This window comes from Daldinia caldariorum (genome assembly GCF_022478825.1).
Source record: "Daldinia caldariorum strain CBS 122874 unplaced genomic scaffold F4812scaffold_3, whole genome shotgun sequence".
NCBI classification, from domain to species: domain Eukaryota; kingdom Fungi; phylum Ascomycota; class Sordariomycetes; order Xylariales; family Hypoxylaceae; genus Daldinia; species Daldinia caldariorum.
Genome location: NW_025953039.1, coordinates 2,050,389 through 2,070,944, shown reverse-complemented (window position 1 = coordinate 2,070,944; position 20,556 = coordinate 2,050,389). Strand labels below are relative to the sequence as shown.

Here is a 20,556-nt window from a genome sequence, read left to right as displayed (position 1 = left end):
TTTAACTTATCGTTCCCATAGCCCCCCTTTCTATCTCTTATTTAACGAACCTTTGCTAGCATCAGCACTTTAAGTAAAGTAAATTTTCTATTTATAATATGTTCCCCCCTCTTCACCCCCTTTTCTCCCAACCATTCCCTATTCATATCGCCTTAACATATAAGTCTTCGACTACCCAAAGTCTCTCATCTAACGGTACGCCCTAGATAGATGACACACATACCGTACTACGTCCACTTAGACTTATATCTATTTCCGCGGCGCTTGCAGCGGCGGCTGAGTAAACTCCCGCATACGTCGTATAAGGCTTTAGCACCGTCGACTCACATCAGACCAAATAGTGTCACCGCAACGTCAACGACGAAAATGGAGGTAGGTAGTATAAACACCAAGATAAGCTAATTATAATTCGGCACAAGTAACACGGGTGTAGCCCCTCGCGGTGGCACAATGTGAATATGATAGAAGGAAGGTAAGGAAGGTATTGACAGTAAACAGGCGGCTATGCGGTGGGACGTCTTAACCGAGGATAACAAAGATGTTCTTTTTTTCGATAGCTTGTTGTATTTCTTAAGCCTCTAACTCAGCGTCGGTATCACGTAGTATACACGATATCATACTAGCTAGCTAGGTTAGTTTGCGTCGAGTATTTAATAAAAGTTGTTATCTATCAGGGACACGAGGGACACAAGTACAATTTTGGCTAATACGACGCCACGATCTCTATCCCTTTTGCGGCACAAGAAAAAAAGGGGTAAGCAGTTAAACAAACTCTCTTCGTTCATAATCCGCCTTTCGGGTCTGATCACCTCCGTGTAACGACCCCATATACAATACGCAATGTCGAAAACAAGCTGCTCGATAGTCAAAACAAACTATCATGCCATGACGTCTATCGAGTCTTATTGTATTTAGAGTTAATCTGTGGTTGGGTAGTCTATACGGAAGGATATGTACGATGCCGACGCCCAGGGCGACGTCAGAGCCTCACCAGGCACTACACTACTACACCTAATCAGCCCATCCAAGCCCTGTCGGTACTTGTTGACGAGGTCTTACCAAAAATCGGGGTTCGTCAGGGGCATGGCTTTCTCATGTGAGCCATTTTCCCCACTAATGCATAGAAGCAACTTTGCCATGTGCCAGACCCTACCTGGTTGTGCTCGAATGTGTTGCTGTTGCTGCTGTTGTTGCGTTGGCCGTGATCACCAAGCGGCAAGCAGCTTCATATAAATTAAAGCGAATCTCACGTACAGGGCACAGCTGAAAATGACATATCATTCTGCGGGATGAGAAAAATAAATAGATAAAATAATAATGACAACAACAACAGCAACAAATGAATGACGTGATAACGACCCTCTTCTTGAGTCTTTCCTTATCTTAGGCACGTAAGGAAGGCGCTTCGTCGTCCGGTAAGGTCGGCTCATTGGCCTTCTAGAAACGAGGCTGATCGGGTAGGTGCTTCGACTATCGCCGGACAAGCTCTGTAGGGCCACAAGATGTACTTGTCACTACCTAACCTTAGGTATTGTACAGTAGATAGGTAAGGTAGGTATAGGTTAGGTACCTTCTCCTACGTAGGACGCGTGTGCCCATTCTAGATAGGCACAGGATGCAGAAAAAAAAACCTTCCTTTACGCAAGAAGATTATACGGTATAACGACCCAAGGAGGTACCTAACCTATGATGTCGCTCGGGGGACAGGAGCATAAATCACCCGATATTCACAGATATATGTGGAGATGGATGTCTTAACAATACGCCGACCTACATACATTACAAGGCTCCCTCCCATATTCCGACTTTGTTTGCTCCATGCAATGCATATACCTGACTTAACCTGACCTAACCTCGCAGATAGGTAAACGAAGAAGAGGCTTCCCCGGTGATACCTTATTGCGAGTAATGGGCTGGTAGAAAGCTGTTATCGAACTACCTACCTATGCACCCATACCAATTTATCGAAATGCTAAGACAGCAAACACGTTTTATTGGCGTTGTACTGCCTCTCTGATGTCTCTGATTCCTGTAAACGGTGGGGGGAGGGGAGAAGAGAGAGGACCGTACCTAAAGAAGGGGAAAAGGGTCTCACACAATAGGGGTGGGGAGGGGGGAGGAGGGAAGACGAACGTTCCCCAAGTCGGCGAATCAGAAGTCAGACGCGGACAAGACGAGGCCTAGGTAGTCGTAAAAGTTCATCCACCTAAGCGCTTCCGGGGACTACCTAACCTAACCTAACCTAACGTATACCTCTAGGTTAGGTAGCCAACGCGAAGAAAGACGGCCGAGTGAGAGTGTCTCGATCGCCCATTAAAGGCGGTGAGGAGCTGCAATTCAGGTAGCCTCTGACGGAACATACCTAGACGTAGACGCAGACGTAATGTAATGGGTATCGACGGGTACGCGCATGTTTCCCTTTTTTGCAAGGCGCCAGTTCACCTGACCATCCCACCGTCCACCGTCCACCGTGGCGTTTGTGTCGAACTCGAACTGTTTCTTTCGAGGTCTCGTTAGTCCCTCCGGGCCTTGTAGATCGGATTAGTGGCGCCTGTCTATCTGATCCTCTACCCTAGATTCGGGATAGTCTGGGATGTTGTGTGTGTATGTGTGTGTGTGTAGGTATGCGAAGAAAATCCTTCTTTTCGGCCTAAATGAAAAGAAAAAAAAAGCAACTACTTCGTTTGTTTTTCCATATCAAACCATTTTCTGTTCCTGACCGGTCAAGAGAGCCAGCCAACAAGGGGGGGCTTATGGACAAGGTGATGGATGAGCAGCGGCTCTTGGCAACATTGGGGATCGTCTTCTACAAGCCGAATACTTCGCTAAGCTATACCTAATTCCACTACGCAGCGTGTGCTGTTGCGTTTGCGCATGTCCCGTGTTATTGGCTGACGAAAGCCACAGTAACACATTGAAGATCGATAATGCAGAGCGATCGTTGCACGAGCTGGGGGTTCTTCTAGTTCGGCTTTTCTTCTTCTTCTTTCTTCGAAGCGTTCCCTGTTAGATTTGACTCATCCGTACGCGAGCCTGTGTGATAATAGACTTATGCTGATGTGACTGACCAAGTTTTGCAGTAGTCATATCCTTACACTTCTTGTTATCTCCTCCGTCTTAGAAGGCCCAATGGAAAGTCGTTCCCAGCACTACAAGTCGGCGTGGAGGAGTGATAGTCCAACAGGAAGAAGTTATGTAAGGATATCTTAGGTAGGTAGACACCCAAACACTACGAATGCAATTTTGCTACTACCAATCCTCGTGTATATATAAGAGGGAGGTATAGTCATGTTCAAGTGAAGAGCATTGGATCGGCAGATTCACCCAATCGGTTCTGATCTTCGATATCATTTTCTCATAAGACTATCAGTTTCAACTCTGGACTTGTTTCCTTAGAGTTACCTATTAGCCATCGTTAGGCCTTGTATCCACCCCTTAATGCTCACTTCTCTTTCAACGAACGCAATGCCACATAGCACTCATGAGGGCGAGGAGATGCCAGACTGGTTCGTTGAGAGTACTGCCGCCAATAAGATTTTAATACTAAATAACGAATATAGCACGCATGGCACCCAGACCGATAGCGGTTCTGCCCAAGGGAAATCCCAGCAAGGGGGAAGTTCTTCTCAAACAACCATGCTGGAAATTTGGGTAAATGAGACTGGACGCGAGAAACTCCCATTCAGCGAGGTGATCCAGCAACCAGCTGCCCAGTATGCGTTATTCCTCTCCGGTTTATTGTTATCCATATGCTAAGTGTAGTAGGTCTAGGCCACCCGCGGAGCATTAAATCTGTGAGACTCTATATCAACGTGTACATGTAACCCAGGGAAAAAACCAAGCCCTTGCACAGAAGGCCAGGAGGTGGGTGGGTGGATGAGCGTTACAATCCCTTATGTACAATGATTAGTACGAGCAGGGGTGGGCGGGCTAGCAATGGAATATGGCTTTTTTTTTTAATTGTTGGAATGCGTCTTTGCTGCAGTGTCACACATCAGCATGTGTAATTGGCTCCGAAACACGGAATTCCCGCAGGATCTTAAGATAATGTAGGCTCAGACGACGTATCGTTGCTCGAATTTGTGCTTCCATCTTGTGTTGTAGCTCCTACTGCATGAAAGCCGTCCAGTGTAATTGTCACTGCACCTGCTTGTACGAGCTGATTGATATTAGTATAACGATGATGTAAAAGCTGAACCCATGCCGTGGCACTTACTGCACGAGATAGGTCGTCGACCAGGTCATGGACATCCTCAATGCCAACACAGAGTCGAATGATGTCCTCGGGCATCTGCCTCTCCTTTCTTGTCTTTGCGTCGATGCTAGCATGGCTCATACGGCACGGCATACTGATTAAACTGTTGACACACCCGAAGCTCACGCTGATCCCGTACAGCTTCGCAGCTTCGACGATCCTCTCAGATAAGGCGACGTCACCCGTCTCGAACGATAGGACTGCACCGGCGCCCCGCGCCATAGACCAATGGAGATCGTATTGCGGATGAGATTTCAAGCCAGGGTAACGTACGCGGAAACCGTGGGATTCAAGAAATTCGGCAAGTACTTGAGCGTTTGCTTGTTGTTTTTCCATACGAATTGAAAGTGTTTTTACCCCCCTCATGAGAAGAAATGAGTCATTCGGAGAGAGACCACAACCGGTAGCGTTAATAGTGAAATACATCTTGTCACCAAGAGAAGTGTCATTGCACGCGATGACGCCTGCCATAATATCGTGATGGCCTGATAGGTATTTAGTGCCTGACTCGTATACTATATCCGCTCCGAGCTCGAGTGGATTGCATAGCATAGGCGATAGCATAGTATTGTCAACAACGACGAGGGCCTTGGGATTGGCGTCGTGGACAGCTTTCGCGATCGAGGGGATGTCGACAATCTTGATTAAGGGATTGGTCGGGGTCTCTAAGAGGACCATGGCAGTCTTGTCCGAGACGACCTCGCGTACTTTTTCGACTTCTGTGGTATCCACATGGTGGACAATGATCCCTTGATTCGACGATAGATATGTAAGTAGCCGGTTGGTACCCCCATACAAATCATCACCAGTGATCACCTCGTCTCCAGGACGCAATAACCTGGTGATAACATCTAAAGCACCCATGCCGGAACCAACAGCAAGGGCTCGGTTAGCATTCATAATCTTAGCCATGTGGCGCTCTAGATGCGTTCGGGTCGGGTTGCCCGATCGTGTGTAGTCATATTCATCGCCACCTTTAGAGGAGGTCTGCTTAAACGTAGCGGACTGGTAGACCGGGATGCTCGAGGCACCATATTGGTCTTTTGTTTCGGTATAGACAAGTTCAGTGGCAAGAGCATAGCGCCGACGGCCGTTGGAAGGACTCGAGGGCGCAGGTGAAGGAGGAAGGTTGTGCCCATCGAGGTCAACCTTAGAAAAGGCCTTGTTTAGAGGTTTAGAGTCTTCCATGGCTAGTTGATTGACGAGATGAAAACGGCACGTCCCGGCGGTTAAATGGAATCTAACGACTTAAATTTTAGACCCAGACCTCCTTTCTTTTTCTTTCTTTCTTTTTTTTTTCTCTTGTGTATCAGCAAGATTACTAGAAATCAATTGACTTGCTTAATGACTATTAATTTATCGTACTCTTTGTACTCTTCGTATAAAAGAAGGTCGTATGAGTAAATTAGGACGATATTGATTTCGAGGTAAAAACATGAAAGACTAAAAAAGAAGTATTCAAAATTTAGGTATGATGACAGGATGCAAGTCTCGTAAGAAATTCCGTGATCGCTAGTCCGAGGTCGTCAGGTTGTACAGCTTTACTCAAGAGGGCGGATAGTGTGGGGTCATAGCGTTCCTTGCAGCATCCGGTTATCGGGTTGGAGAGGCAGAGAGGTAAAATCTGGGGAAGACGCGGGTATCGCTATAGATGACGTGATTTTGGGCGGTCAGGGGCGGTGGACAAAAAGCAGCCGATCGGGTTTACCATGTCCGATGTACCTCCCACCTACCTGGGTACCTAGACCTAAGGTAAAGTGGCCTGTGCGCCAAGACCTCAGCACGTTGCTTGAACCCTCAGACCCTCTGGCCCCTTAGGTGGTATGCCCGTAGGGCTGACGTCTAAGCTGCCACGCTGCCACGGTACCTGGCAGACGTGGGAACCTTATTTTTCATTTTAGATACCTACCTAGGTATAAGCAATGAAAACATTATATGCATAGGCTGAATTATCGTCGAGATCCTAACGCTAAACAAAATACGTTAATGAATAGGTATTTTAGAAGGTCTTACGAATATCGACCGAATAGAAAACAAATTGGTCAAACACCCACGTCTACTATCTACCTAAGTACCTAATATATTGCGAGACACTTAAAGCCTTATATCAACTATACCTACAGCCAAAGTTCCCATAGATTAGAGGCTCATTTACCAAGAACCATGCCATCATCATACGTTAGGTACTTGTAATTCTATCGCGATCGGTAATGAAGGTTTCAACAGCTCAAGAGATACTCTCAAGGTATCAACGCCGATGAAAACAAATTCATCGCTAGAATTCATAACAATGTACAGAGCCACATCTTTCCAAACCAATGTCTAGTGCTGACTGCAACCCAAGTGGTGATTGTTAAAAAGAACCCTGGTTATTCCGACGTAAACGCCTTTCTCCATACCTCCTAATAGTTCATATAGTTAATATTTATTCAAAACACGCATTTTATGTAGAAGCCTCCGTAGTAGCCTCCGTGGCGGCCTCTGCAGTCTTCGCACCCGTGGTCGACGTCTCTACGGTTTCCCCATCGTCCTCGACGTCTTCGTACTCGTCACTCGATGACTTCGCTCGCGAGTGATTCTGCATAAGAATCTGGCCTCCGCCTTTTCGTCCAAAGAAATCCTCTGTACGAATGCCCCGTACTTGTGTTGGGTCAACGGTTGACATGGAGCTTCCGCTTGCTCGGTGTTGGCGAATATACTCGCGTACCGGGGCCATAGCCGCATCGCGACAAGCTTCCTTGATATCGCTACCAGACATGCCGGCTGTTACTCTCGCGATGTACTCGATGTTGAAGTTATCCGGATCGGTCTTAGTATCCTTAAGAACAAGCTGAAGAATTCGTAGTCTTTGGTTTTTATCCGGTAATGACACGGGGAACTTCTTGGGCATTCTGCGGAGAATAGCCTCGTCGATATCATGAATGCGATTCGTGGCCCCGAGCACAACAATCCTGGCGGGGAGCCCTTGTGTGTTTGCTGAAGTAAGGCCGTCCCATAACGTCATGAACCTATGATTCATCGTTAATTACAGAAAGCGATCATGCGATGAGTGTCCTTACTCTGCTTTAACCATGCCGCTGGCTTCGTGTTCACCACTTCTCCTCGTTCCCAGTACCGCATCTATCTCATCGATGAATATGATTGCTGGTTGTAGTTTACGAGCAAGAGAAAACACTGCCCGGACGAGCTTGTTTGAATCTCCGTACCATTTCTCGGTTAGGGTTGAAATATGAAGGTTGATGAATGACGCGCCGCTTTCATGTGCAACGGCCTTTGCCAACATGGTCTTTCCACAGCCTGGGGGACCGTAGAGCAATACACCGGATGGAGCAGATAACAAGGGCGCTGCGTGAGAATAGAGATGCGGCATCGTCAGCGGATATATGACGGACTCCTTAACTTCCTCGATAATATCCTCCAAGCCGCCGATGTCTGCCGTAGGTATTAGAATCACAAACCCAAGCAGGCAAGGAAAAAGCAGGCGAGGAAAAAGTGTGCTAACCGTCAAATCCAACAGGTATGTCTTCCGGTGGAACTACCTCTAGCGCAACAAGGTTCTCATATTCGTTAAGGACCAAGTCCTCTATCCGTGGACCCCGTTTTGAGTCGTTCGAGTCTTCCTCATTGCCGTCTTCTTCATGCCCTCTTGATTTCTGTAGCCTCTGAAGGTTCGCTTTCGCTTTGAGCCGAGCCTGTTCGCGTTTCTCCTTGTCTGGGTCGGCGAGAGTTCCTTGAATGGTTGATATGACATTTCTCGTGAGAAACCAAGCGGCTCCAGCCTGGTTGAATGGTGTTAGTAGTGCTAAACCAGGCACATATAGACGGGTTATATGTGGGTGATTATATTCAAACGACCTTAACTTACTGTGCCCAGGATCAAGAGTAAGTCCCAGAAATAATCAGGCCCATTTCGTCTTCGGTCAACCATGGCGAAAGACTGCTTGATCCCGCTGAGAATCATTGGATACGCCTCCCAGTTGGCTGGGAGAAATTAAAGATGGTCGAAATGCAGCCGGGTGTGGATTAGCTGGAGTTAAAAGGAAACGCCACAATATTAGATTACCAAGGTAGTCGGGCGTAACGTTATGTACAAGTCCGACTCAAAAAATAAAAATTGGAAAATTGGAAAATGTTGGATTGGAGCATGCCCATGCGTACATACGTGTCTCTGCGCTTACTTACACCCGTCTCACTCTAACCTAGGTACATGGTATAGGTACCTTAAAAGTATCAATTGCCACCACATGTGGAACGTGGCTGCCTTACCCAGAGTTTTAAGGCACGCTCTGCTGTCCACAGGTCTTATCGATTATCTTTACATGCAGCGGCCGTGCTTGGCTGGCTTGTGTACTTAGGTACTTCCATGGATTCTGATCTCCTTACATAGTGCATATTTTTGTTTATTTTTGGACCCTCCAATCCTAAACATGATTGGTGACAAACATATCCCACTTTCAATCGCAACAATCTTATGTAGGATAACTTACTTTATCCCCACGGTTCCTAGTTCTTCTGTTGCATGACTGACATAACCATATGAGAATTAGAGCAATTCAAAATTCATACAGTTTGCATCATATCATTATTCCGCTTAAATATAATTGGGTCTAATTAGACTTACACACGGCCTCATCAAAAACCACAAGCCACAACGCGCGCTGCTAATTTGTTGTCGCGTTCAATGTTAAAAGCGAAAACTGCTGCATTACTCCAGCTAGTAGATTCAGGCGACGACGAAGAAGAAGACATCTTAACCGAAGGGGCAGACCCTGCCGCAAAAATGGCTCCGGGTAGGAAAACTCGCGGGACGGCTGCGAACCAAGAAGCCAACCCAACTCAGAATGCGACGCGTCAAATAAATGGAAAGACGGCTGCTGCCGCTAAAGGTGCCGTCGCAACGAAACCCCCTGCGCGAAAAGCCTTAGCTGATAAATCAGCGAACGTACAAGAGAAAACCACACGAGGGAAAGGAAACAAACGACCTGCCGTAGATGAGATTGCGCCCGTAGCGGAGGATGAACTAGAAGAAGGATCGACGATTAGTGACGCGAAACCTAAAGGCGCGAGGGGTCGACCGAGAGCCGCGAAGATAGCGAAAATATCCAAAGACGACGAAATATCAACAATAGATCAATCGGAATCTGTTATTCGACCAGTAGGTAGAAGAGGACGCAAACCGAAGACGAATATCGATACATTACCTGAGGAACCCGAAATACCAGAAACCCAACCAGTCGAGAATGAAATTCCGGAGACGCAAGCGGTCGAGGCGACGGAATTAAGCGTAGAAGAATACGACCAAATGGAGGATCTGCCATCTCACAATGTCCACGGATTATCCTCTGTCCAACGCATTCAGTCGCGGAACATCTTTGGTATAAACGAAAGAACAGTACCAGCATCGGACTCTGAGCTTCATGAACCATCGATGAGACGGCGAGTAGGGGAACTAAGCAGGAAGTATGAAAACTTGGAAGCAAAATACCGGGATCTACGAGAGATTGGGATAAAGGAAGCAGAACGCAATTACGACCGACTCAAAAAACAATCGGAGGAGAGAGCTAATAGTAAGTACCAAACGAGGGCGATTTACACATGTTGAAGAGGAAACTAATTATTCCTAGCTGCAAATCAACTCATCGAGACTTTGAAAGCGCAGTTGTCGGCCCAAACTGAGTTAGCTAAAGAAGCACAACGTCTGAGACAACAGCTAGAGGCCAGTCAAGCTAAAGCCGATCAATTGCAAAGCAAAGTCGACGATACCAGTGCCTCGTTAGCTGAGGCGAAGACGGAGGTCAAGACACTCACTACAAAGCTTGCTGCCGCCCGATCAGCCGAAGCAACTGTCACTAAGATTCCTGGTAGTGCTATTAAAGGATCAAGTGCAAACAACCGACTTCTGGCTAATGCTGAGGCTGCAGCTCAAGTGGCGCAAATGAAGGAAGACTTATACGGAGACTTGACTGGCTTAATCGTCCGTGGCGTCAAGCGGGAGGAAAGCGGTGAGACTTATGATTGTATACAGACAGGTAGAAACGGGAGTAAGTCTTTTTTCTTTCTTTTTCTTCTACTTTTCCGCTTCTATTATGCCCCTCCTTCTCAACTATTCAGGCCATGAAACGCGGACTAACTTATTTCTCCAGCTCTTCACTTCAAGCTAGTCGTGGGAGGCGATGATCTCACAGAGCCACTTGACGAGCCTCAATTCAGATACATGCCTCAGTTAGACCCAAGTCGCGATCAGGATTTGATCGATATATTGCCCGACTATCTCGTCGAGGAAATCACTTTCCCTCAATCACACGCTGCGCGGTTCTACGCGAGAGTAATGAAGTCACTCACAGAGCGTCCAGAATATGAGTGAAGAGAGGACAATGGACAATGCCCCTTTATTTGTTTTTTTTACCCAGACGAAGTTCGGACGGATGGGAAACGAACTGTTGTAGATATCCCAGATACCAGAATATAATACTTTATCGTTCAGTACCCCTTATATTCAGATAAGGAGTTAAGCTAATAAGGGTCGGGCTGTACCTTAGGTATATAAAGCTGAGTTGATCTAGGTATTCCCCACATATGTACCGATGTACCGATGTAATCAGCCCTGTCTGTGAGTCTGGAGTCTGTGCACCCGCAGAACCCGTATCCTGGTACCTTAGGTATGTAAGGATCCCTGCAAACCCAGACGCGGTTTCCCCAAGACGACACGACAACCTTGACGGCCGCTGCAAAAGTGGCAGAGTGGGTTGCAACCTGTCCAAATTTCAACTTGCGACTTGCACCTTTGCACCTTTACCTTGAAGAGAGCTGAGAATTATATACTTTTGCCTTTTGCCTTTTGCCTATTTCCTATGGATCCCCATTGGGATAACCAACAACCCATCTCACCTACAAACTCGATATTTTGGTGAGGCGCTTCTTCACTTAACTTCCGCCTCTTCCGCTTCACATAGAACAGACTTGTCCTTTACAGTTTATAGCGATGGCGGGCACCAGTCGCTTTAAATTCCTGGCTATAGCCGTGGTATTTCACCTGATTTACATCTATTCTATTTTCGATGTCTACTTTGTTAGTCCTATTGTTAGTGGAATGCAATTGTTCCGCGTGGAGAGGCCCCCAGGAGTTAAGGCGCCGGCGGATCGACTTGTGCTTTTTGTTGGTTCGTACTGTTCCTTTATAGAGTGTCAGGTTGTATTATTCTTGCTAACGGGGGTGTATTACCTAGGCGATGGATTGCGCGCAGACAAGGCTTTCCAGTCGCATCCCGAACCGTTCCCTGAAACCGAAGCCGACGAGGTCCCGAGACCACTCGCGCCCTTCTTACGTTCGCGTGTGCTAGAGCATGGCACCTTTGGCGTTTCCCATACGAGAGTGCCCACCGAATCCCGCCCTGGACATGTCGCTCTGATTGCAGGCCTTTACGAGGATGTTTCTGCTGTTGCGACTGGCTGGAAATTGAATCCGGTCAACTTCGATAGCGTCTTTAATAGAAGTGCGCATACATGGAGTTGGGGTAGTCCTGATATTCTACCCATGTTTCAACATGGCGCTACTCCTGGTAGGATAGATGCGGACTACTATGATGCAGAGTTCGAGGACTTTTCCAAGGATGCGCTTGAGCTAGATATTTATGTATTCGATCACGTCAAGGAGGTTTTTGCTGCCGCGCAAAAGAATAAGACCCTAAATGATGCTCTAAGGCAAGAGAAAGTCGTCTTCTTCTTACACCTTCTGGGATTGGACACGACTGGTCATTCATATCGACCATACTCAAAAGAATACCTTAGAAATATTAAAGTCGTCGACCAAGGCGTCAAGGAGATTACGGAGCTAATACAGAAGTTCTACGGTGACGACAGGACGGCCTTCGTATTTACGGCTGACCATGGTATGAGCGATTGGGGGAGTCATGGAGACGGCCACCCGGATAACACCAGGACCCCTCTCATCGCATGGGGCTCAGGCGTAGCAAAGCCGTCTGTGTATTCAGGCACCATTGCTCCTGGTCACGATGAATACTCGTCAGATTGGAATTTAGACCAAATCAAGAGAAATGACGTACAACAAGCGGATGTTGCTGCTCTGATGGCTTACTTGATCGGTGTTGAGTTCCCTGCGAACTCCGTAGGGGAACTTCCACTCTCATACCTGTCTGCAAGCATCAAAGAAAAGGCTGAGGCATCTCTAGTGAATGCACAGGAGATCCTAGAGATGTATAAAGTGAAAGAGAACAGCAAGAAGGCAACGGAAATAAGATACCGGCCTTATAAACCCTTAAGCGAGGAGAGCGGTTCATCCCCCGAAAGTCGAGTGTCCTCTATTAGAAAGTTAATCGATAATGGGAACTTTGAAGAGGCTATCGAGGAGTCTGCAGCATTGATGAAAATTGGACTGGAAGGAATGCGCTATTTGCAGACTTATGACTGGCTATTCTTGAGAGCTCTCATTACCATTGGCTATTTTGGGTGGATGGCGTACGCCTTGACAACTGTTTTGGATCTACATGTGTTGCAAGGTACCGCCCAGCCCTCGAGGAATCTTGCTGGAGCAATTGTCTTCTCCTCGATCCTTGTTACACTTTACGCATCATTCATCATATCCCACTCGCCCGTCACCTACTACGCCTATGCATTCTTTCCCGTATTTTTCTGGGAAGAAGTTTACGCTCGTAGAGACAGCTTGCTTAGGGGAAGACAAGCCTTATTTGGGCACATCAAATCCGGCCCCAATATTATATCTCTCTTGCTCAACGCAGTCATTTATGTTGGCATCATCGTATCGCTGGTAAATATTCCTTTTCAGTTTTCTAAAAGACTTCTCCAGATGACTAACATGAACTAGGCATTTGGATACATTCATCGCGAAATCTTTACCGTCTTATATATCATAGGAGCATTATATCCTTTGACTTCGGGGATATCTTTCCTCCGGAAGTATTGGGTTCTCTCTGCTACCTGGTTTGTATCATGCCTGTTAATGAGCGTTTTCACTTTACTACCAGCAATGAAAATCGAAAACATACCCCTCATGTAAGTTAACTTGGCCCCCTTTCATATGTATGTAACAAACTGACATGTGATAGCGTTATTGGTGGTGCGTTGATGGTTGTTGTTGGCATTGTGTACCTGATCTTCGAAGATAAATTCCTAGCGACTTCTTCGAGTCCGAGGAAAGACAGCACATTGCAGAAGGGCAATGAAATTTCCCGAACTTTAATCGGGATCCAGGTCAGTTTCCAATTTCTGTCTACTAACGTGCCATATTAACTCTACTAGGTCGGGCTTATCATACTCGCTATGGTCGTAACTCGGAGCAGTGCTCTATCACTTCAAGCAAAGCAGGGATTACCTCGCGGAAATCAAGCTGTGGGATGGCTGGTGCTGGTAATATCTTTTTTGATGCCTATTGCTCATCGACTTCAACCCAACCACCATTATCTTCATAGGCTACTGGTTATTTTTCTCACTTGCGCGCCAACTTTCGTCATCCTCACCATCTCTTACGAGGGTCTCTTTTACTTCGCGTTCAGCCTGTTACTAGTTACCTGGGTACGGTTGGAGCACCACACCTACGAATTCCTAAAGTCGAATAGAAAAGCATCGATAGAAGGTAAAGACGCCAACAAGACATCAGCCGAGGCAGTATCCAAGTTCCGACCACTGGTTCTATCGGATGCCCGTGTAGCCTTGTTCTTCTTCATTCTTCTTCAGTCGGCCTTCTTCAGCACCGGAAATATCGCGTCTATTTCTTCATTTAGTTTAGACAGCGTAAATCGACTCCTCCCAGTATTTGACCCCTTTTCCCAGGGGGCACTTCTAATTCTCAAAATCATGATCCCATTTGCGCTGATATCAGCAAACCTAGGGATTCTCAATAAGAGAATCGGGGTAGCGCCATCGGCACTTTTTATGGTCGCAATGGCCTTGAGTGACATACTAACACTCTACTTCTTCTGGGTAGTGAAAGACGAGGGCTCGTGGCTTGAGATAGGATCAACAATTAGTCACTTTGCCATAGCCAGTCTTCTCTGCGTATTCGTCGCCGCTCTAGAAGGTGTGAGTGCATTGTTTATCGCAGGCGTCGAGGTGAACACTTCGCACGAGGCGGCGACTACGAGCAACGGAAAGATAGGGGAAACTCTGATAGAGACGACGAACGGGGGGACTAAGGAACAAAAAACGGACGCTCCTAGATGATAGATAATGTGTTTATATACGCAAGGCGAACAGCTACTATTGTGAGCTTATATAGAGAAAGCATAAAAATCAGGTACTTGTACATACCATACCATACTATACCTATGTGTAAGTTTATTGTAATACAATTACGTGAACAGAGCTTGTTTTTATCATACATCTTCTCGATATGCATGCCGCGACAGCGAATTTCAATACGTATCCCCCTAATTCGCGCCTGAACCGAATATTTGATCTCATCAGCTGGACATGAGATGCCCACATAAAATCGCCCAATGTTGTGTATGTACGACGCGATATGCAAAAGAAAACAAGAGTTAGCCTCACCGTCTACTGTCCTATACGCTATTACACTATAAGTTGCGTTGACGATCTGTCTACATTCGGAAAATGCCTCGGTAGACCCGGCGTACCGGCGGCGTCTCTAAAAAAAAACAAAAAAAACAAAAAAAACCGCGAGTAGCTCTCCACATTTCCTGAGGTTCGAACGCTAATAAGAGGGAAGCAATTTGTTTTGGGTGAATGTGATGGGTATCTGGTGTGATTTGTGTTGAGCGTATCCCGTCGTTGGTATAGGTAATCACTGCTTAAACGTCTAGTTTGAGACTTGAGGAGATGTATGTTCTTTATTTCTACTCCTTCATATCCCTTATTCTTATTAACCTTAGGTACTATATAAGTCAGTTAAACTATATAAAGGGCTTGGTAAAGCACCTTCTGCTTCCTCGCCTCCATTTCGCATATCGTCGGTTGGAAACAGGGTACGTACCGAATCTACGAGATCGTTGAGGTTTGTTGTTAGGTATTCATAAATATATGTCAAGTTGTTTCCCAAAAAACCAGCTCGTCACCCGAACGGGTTTCGTAAAGGGTACAGGTACTATGTAGCAGGGATGAGAAGGGAACTAAAGAAAACGGACTCGCCGCCGAGTCAACCTCCCGCTTCTTCACATGTCAGTAATACAGACATGCAACACCCATGCATTGTGCATGTATATATGGTACCTACTATACTAGTACCTGTACCTGGCATGTATGTGGAAGCTGCGTTTTAAATTCATCGCATGATCTTGTATGTGCATACAGGGCAAACAGTCCGTTCGATGGAGTTAACCGACTATAATATTTTGAGCATATATTAGCATCCTGATCCAAGCTGAAGGATTGCTTTGTTTTTATATCTGTTATATATATGTAAGAGATTGTCAGGTGCACTCTCGATTTCTAACGGAGAAGATCTATCGTATGAAAAGTGGTAAGGCGGGTTATGGAAGATGATCTATATAGTATAAGGTACTATAATAAGAGGTAGGTATCTCACATGCTTAGGGGTAGGGAGTATTCTACGAAAGCCCCTAGCAGTTATGTATTGTACGTAACTGATTAGGGCTGCAAAATTACATACTATGTACCTAACTGATGCTTCCTAATTACTTCTAAAATAGTCCCGAAGATGGCCTGGTTATTCCATGCATCTGCAGCACGGAGGGCAAACAAAATATGTGCGCTAAAGTTTAATATCCGCTTGTACTTCACACTATAAATTACTATGCTTAGGTACATAGGGATGACCAAAACGGACCAAGTCTTGTACAATACAATAAATACAATACAAGCACGACCTGCAAAGGCCTACTAGGTACCTACCTATTTCCCCATACCGGCAGCTACGGGACATGTTGCAGTACGATTACACAACTCGAGAATGGCTAAGGAAGAATTAGAAGGCAGGAAGTATCGGCAAGTTAAGAAAATTAAGAAATTATTATAGACACCGAAGACATCAGAAAAATCTCCTGGCGTACTATGTAAATGGCGGGACATCAAATTCTAAATTCGCTCCCGCGCGCCATCTCCCCTTGTCGCATTTGAACTCCTAACCGGGGCCGTTTCTCATATTCGCATCGCCTCTATTTGTGGTCCCCAAGCTCTTTATTCAACTTTTACCAAATAATTTTCTTTTCCGCACGCCCACGATTTGCTACTCCATAGTAGAACTTGGCCAACGCGATACGTTTACCTTTTACCCTAGTTAGTTAACTTCCCTATCAGGTACATACCTACCTAGGTAGTTGTTCCTGTCGCTCCGACTATCCTATCCAACTACCCATGCTCATGTTGCCTCACTAGACGATGAGTTGCCGTGACGTTTAATCCCCAACAGCCAAGCCCACCGACGGCGTTACCTCCAGCTTTAACGACGAGATACTTACCCTTTAACACGCCCTCTCTCGCTTCGATTGGGACATATAGGAATATATATAGGAATATATATACTATTCGTAGTGCGCGGATCGAACTTCGATGAACGGCGATATGAATCCAGACGGTGGTGATCTAGCAAGGCAGCAGCAGCAACAACAACCGGGGGCAGCGGCGACGGTGGCGGTGTCAGACTCGGGTTCGCTAGCTACACCTCCGTCCAATAATCATAACACATCGCCGGGGCCAACGACGGGTACGCAGAATGCACAGGGCCAAATGAGTTTTCGAAGGTTCGTAGAGTTGTTATATGATGCTGCAGCATATTTTATATATATGCGCTACGAGTTCGCGACGAATGGGCATGGGCTGACCAAAAGTGAACTTCATTTAGACAACGTGCTTCGAGGGCATGCGAGGTAAGCATTCTATTTATTTGTTTTATCCTCTTTTTTTTTTCCTTCCTTCTTTCGCATTGGAGGGATGAACTGGCTTCCTTTTTATCAATTCCAAGCTCGAGCTACCTATCTGGGGCTTGAGGTGGGATTTTTCTAAACGAGCCGAGGCATCTCGAGAATGCGCTCCATATTCTTTTCTAATCTTGTACCCTGCATCAACTAAACTGACCACTCGGATACCAACAGACTTGCCATGCTAGAAAGGTACGAAAATGACGTCTTACCTTGATTCGTCAAATATACCCTAAAAAAACAAAAAATAAGAATAAAACAAATAAATAAACGGCCATGTCAGAAACGTACATATAGAAGGAAAACAATATTTACATAAATAATAGGTGCGATGCGATGCGGCGAGCCTCGGCGTCCCTTGTACCAATTGTGTCGCTTTCCAAATCGAATGTAAAATTCCACAACCTAAGAGGAAGAAGACTCAGGCAAATGCGACAAAAGATTCAGATAGGTACGTACACATTCTCTGCATCTCTCCGTACCTAGGTAGTGTAATCGAATACAGGATGATTAATTAGATTGCTTCTAGCGACCGTGGGGACATCGTCGAAGATACCTCTCCGAAGCCACCTAATGCCGGCTCTTCGAATACGTTTCCAGCGCGACCGGCTGTATTACACTCCTCGGAGGGTGTTCCGACAACGACCTCCATAGAAGCCCAAGCTAGGAGAGAGGAGGCTGACCACGACACGTACGTCAACTTAGTCATGAAGCCCAAGTTTACTAGAGCGCCCATCACCGAGGCTGGTAGGGTAGCTTTCTTAGGGGAATCGTCGAATCTGACGCTGTTGGTCCATGATCGTCAAGGAGATTCCGATGTTGTACATTACCCGCTACCCGAGAATGTACGTGGATCCAGGGCTCGCTTGACTGAACTGGACAATATCGAGATCGATATTCTCCATCGGCGCGGGGCCTTCTTACTTCCACCTAGGTCCCTCTGCGACGAGCTTATCGATTCGTACTTTAAATGGATTCACCCAATCGTGCCTGTTATAAATAAGACTCGGTTCATGAGACAGTACCGGGATCCCAAGAACCCGCCCTCGTTACTCCTTCTCCAAGCCATCCTACTTGCTGGTTCTCGAGTCTGCCACAATCCTCAACTAATGGATGCGAATGGGTCGACCACACCGGCTGCTCTGACATTTTATAAAAGAGCAAAGGCCCTCTACGACGCTAATTACGAGGATGACCGTGTGACGATTGTCCAAGCTCTACTCCTGATGGGTTGGTATTGGGAAGGTCCAGAAGACGTCACTAAGAACGTGTTCTACTGGAGTAGAGTTGCTATAATTGTAGCTCAAGGATCCGGAATGCACAGGTCGGTAGAGGCGTCTCAGTTGAGTAAGGCTGACAAGAGATTATGGAAGCGTATCTGGTGGACGCTCTTCACTCGTGATCGATCCGTGGCGGTTGCGCTAGGACGACCATGCAATATCAATCTAGACGATTCAGATGTTGAAATGCTGACTGAAGAGGATTTCATCGAGGATGAGCCAGACAATGCGAGCGGGGTTGCCCCTGACCCTATTCATGTTCAATTCTTCCTGCAGTATGTTAAGCTTTGCGAGATCATGGGCCTAGTCTTATCCCAGCAATATTCTGTAGCATCCAAGGGCCGGCGCCAGAACGCCATCGATCTCACTCACAGCGACATGGCCTTGGCCGATTGGTTACAGAATTGTCCCAAATCGGTATACTGGGAGATGCCGCGACATCACTTCTGGAGCGCATTGCTTCATTCTAACTATTATACAACACTTTGTTTGCTTCACCGGGCACATATGCCTCCTAATCATAGCAGCGCTGCTCGGTTTCCGGATGATTCTGCCTATCCTTCGCGAAACATCGCCTTTCAGGCTGCAGGGATGATCACATCTATCATTGAAAACCTGTCGGCGCACGATGAGCTCCGCTACTGCCCTGCATTTATTGTGTACAGCTTATTCTCTGCTCTCATCATGCACGTATATCAGATGCGGTCACCCGTCTTCTCCATCCAGCAAGTTACGCAAGCTCGGATTCGGACCTGTATGGAAGCTCTTAAGGGGGTTTCTAAGGTGTGGTTAGTGGGCAAGATGGTTCACACCCTGTTCGAGTCAATATTGGGGAATAGAAATATGGAAGAGAGGTTACAGAAAGCTGCCGGCAAGCATCACAGGAAAGTGCAACAAAGCTTAGCTCAGCTGGAGCAGCACCAGCAAAGACAGCAGGAAGCCAATAAACGGAAATATGATGAGATGGCTCTTGACTTCAGTATAAATACACCAGTACATCAAGAATCCTACGAGCGATCGCGTCCACAAACCCCTAGGAACGAACCGATCCAAAACCAGCCACCACACATGGGCCCGCCCATCCACTCACCGAACACCAGGTCAGACGCTTTCATGGGTACTAACAGCAGGCCACATACTCGACCAGCAACCCCGTTCAACCCGTCCTTCTCCGTCCCGACGACCCCTCCGGATCTCTATCTCGTGACTCGTAACTCACCCAATCTTTCCCAATCCATATGGGAGAATTTCCAGCCAGATCAGCTTTTCCCGGAAAGCTCTCACATACCGATGCCGCAGATGTCGCCTCCGCAGACCCAACAGAGTCTCGACCCGAGTCTTGTAAATCCGATACAGGCTGGTATGTCACCGCAATCGCCCAGGCAAACCAGCCAGTACCAACCCCGGGCGCCCAATAAAGCCGCCGTTACGAGTCCTCCGCAGGCTAACGCTTACTTACAACCAGGCATTGGAGGATATCAGTCTCAACCAAATAACTTATGGCCGGGAGGTGACGTCGGCACGGGAATGCCAGACGGCCAAAGTCCAAGTGACAGCTGGAGTACCGGATCCGGACAGCAGCCCGTGCCGGCTACATTGAACGTCGAAGATTGGTAAGCCACTCAACTCATTAAGATTAAACTTATTTCTAATATATACTTATTATTTCAGGTTCCAATTCTTCGGTATCAATGGGAACGACGTAAACTTTTCTGGGTTGGACATGCCCATAGGCGGAGGCTGAAGCTAAGGCTGCCCTACTGTGTAGATATACAATGATATTTGCGATCATCTCTGGGTATATTTTTGCCGGTCTTTATATCGGGTCACGATTGACGTGGTAGCATGTAAGTGGGCTTATGCTGTCATTTGCTAGGAGTTCCGGTGGGCTTCTTAAGGACTTGAAGCTATACGACGAATATATAGGGGAAAACGGCTTTGTTGATTACAAATTAAACACCTTAGCCTTGGGTGTCTGTGGGATATAATCGCTTATGAGCAAAAAAAAAAAAAAAAAAAAAAAAAAAAAAAAAAAAAAAAAATTTTAATAAAAAATAAAAAAAAAAAAAAAAGAGTGGCCCAATGGCCCGGGTTATAGGCCATAAACAACCATGTTAAAATAAAAACGGCAAAAAATAATGCAATTTAACGG

General features: G+C 46.4%; 5 protein-coding genes across 5 annotated transcripts; 3 read left to right on the top strand and 2 right to left on the bottom strand.

Moving 5' to 3' along the window:
• Nucleotides 1-3,897: 3,897 nt before the first annotated feature.
• Nucleotides 3,898-5,548, bottom strand: F4812DRAFT_279980 (cystathionine beta-l). Its single transcript, XM_047930998.1, has 2 exons — nt 4,217-5,548; nt 3,898-4,159 (listed from the first exon to the last, which is right to left on the bottom strand). The coding sequence occupies exons 1-2, from the start codon at nt 5,441-5,443 to the stop codon at nt 4,040-4,042; spliced, it is 1,347 nt and encodes a 448-aa protein (XP_047793130.1). The 5' UTR covers nt 5,444-5,548; the 3' UTR covers nt 3,898-4,039.
• A 552-nt stretch (nt 5,549-6,100) lies between these two features.
• F4812DRAFT_419118 (AAA-domain-containing protein) lies at nt 6,101-8,476 on the bottom strand. Its single transcript, XM_047933314.1, has 4 exons — nt 8,121-8,476; nt 7,758-8,034; nt 7,315-7,687; nt 6,101-7,263 (listed from the first exon to the last, which is right to left on the bottom strand). Exons 1-4 carry the CDS (start codon nt 8,214-8,216, stop codon nt 6,699-6,701), a joined length of 1,311 nt encoding a protein of 436 aa, XP_047793129.1. The 5' UTR covers nt 8,217-8,476; the 3' UTR covers nt 6,101-6,698.
• A 460-nt stretch (nt 8,477-8,936) lies between these two features.
• F4812DRAFT_456825 (chromosome segregation protein Csm1/Pcs1-domain-containing protein) lies at nt 8,937-10,619 on the top strand (the record flags this gene model as incomplete). The annotated part of the gene is made up of 3 exons (XM_047937057.1): nt 8,937-9,822; nt 9,880-10,296; nt 10,399-10,619. 3 exons carry the CDS (start codon nt 8,937-8,939, stop codon nt 10,617-10,619), a joined length of 1,524 nt encoding a protein of 507 aa, XP_047793128.1.
• A 726-nt stretch (nt 10,620-11,345) lies between these two features.
• Nucleotides 11,346-14,452, top strand: F4812DRAFT_450049 (PigN-domain-containing protein; the record flags this gene model as incomplete). The annotated part of the gene is made up of 5 exons (XM_047936047.1): nt 11,346-11,415; nt 11,482-13,040; nt 13,098-13,285; nt 13,339-13,483; nt 13,532-14,452. 5 exons carry the CDS (start codon nt 11,346-11,348, stop codon nt 14,450-14,452), a joined length of 2,883 nt encoding a protein of 960 aa, XP_047793127.1.
• Nucleotides 14,453-16,756: 2,304 nt separating this feature from the next.
• F4812DRAFT_450048 (fungal-specific transcription factor domain-containing protein) lies at nt 16,757-20,148 on the top strand (the record flags this gene model as incomplete). Its single annotated transcript, XM_047936046.1, has 5 exons — nt 16,757-16,947; nt 17,049-17,073; nt 17,451-17,575; nt 17,654-20,017; nt 20,076-20,148. 5 exons carry the CDS (start codon nt 16,757-16,759, stop codon nt 20,146-20,148), a joined length of 2,778 nt encoding a protein of 925 aa, XP_047793126.1.
• Nucleotides 20,149-20,556: the final 408 nt, after the last annotated feature.

Bases quoted from the DNA above. Each gene is read 5' to 3' on its own strand.
- F4812DRAFT_279980 (XM_047930998.1), bottom strand. From the start codon at position 5,443: ATGGAAGACTCTAAACCTCTAAACAAGGCCTTTTCTAAGGTTGACCTC. The intron at 4,160-4,216 runs GTAAGTGCCACG...AATATCAATCAG, and splicing joins TCGACGACCTATCTCGTGCA to CTCGTACAAGCAGGTGCAGT.
- F4812DRAFT_419118 (XM_047933314.1), bottom strand. From the start codon at position 8,216: ATGATTCTCAGCGGGATCAAGCAGTCTTTCGCCATGGTTGACCGAAGA. The intron at 8,035-8,120 runs GTAAGTTAAGGT...CCATTCAACCAG, and splicing joins TACTCTTGATCCTGGGCACA to GCTGGAGCCGCTTGGTTTCT. The intron at 7,688-7,757 runs GTTAGCACACTT...TACCTACGGCAG, and splicing joins CATACCTGTTGGATTTGACG to ACATCGGCGGCTTGGAGGAT.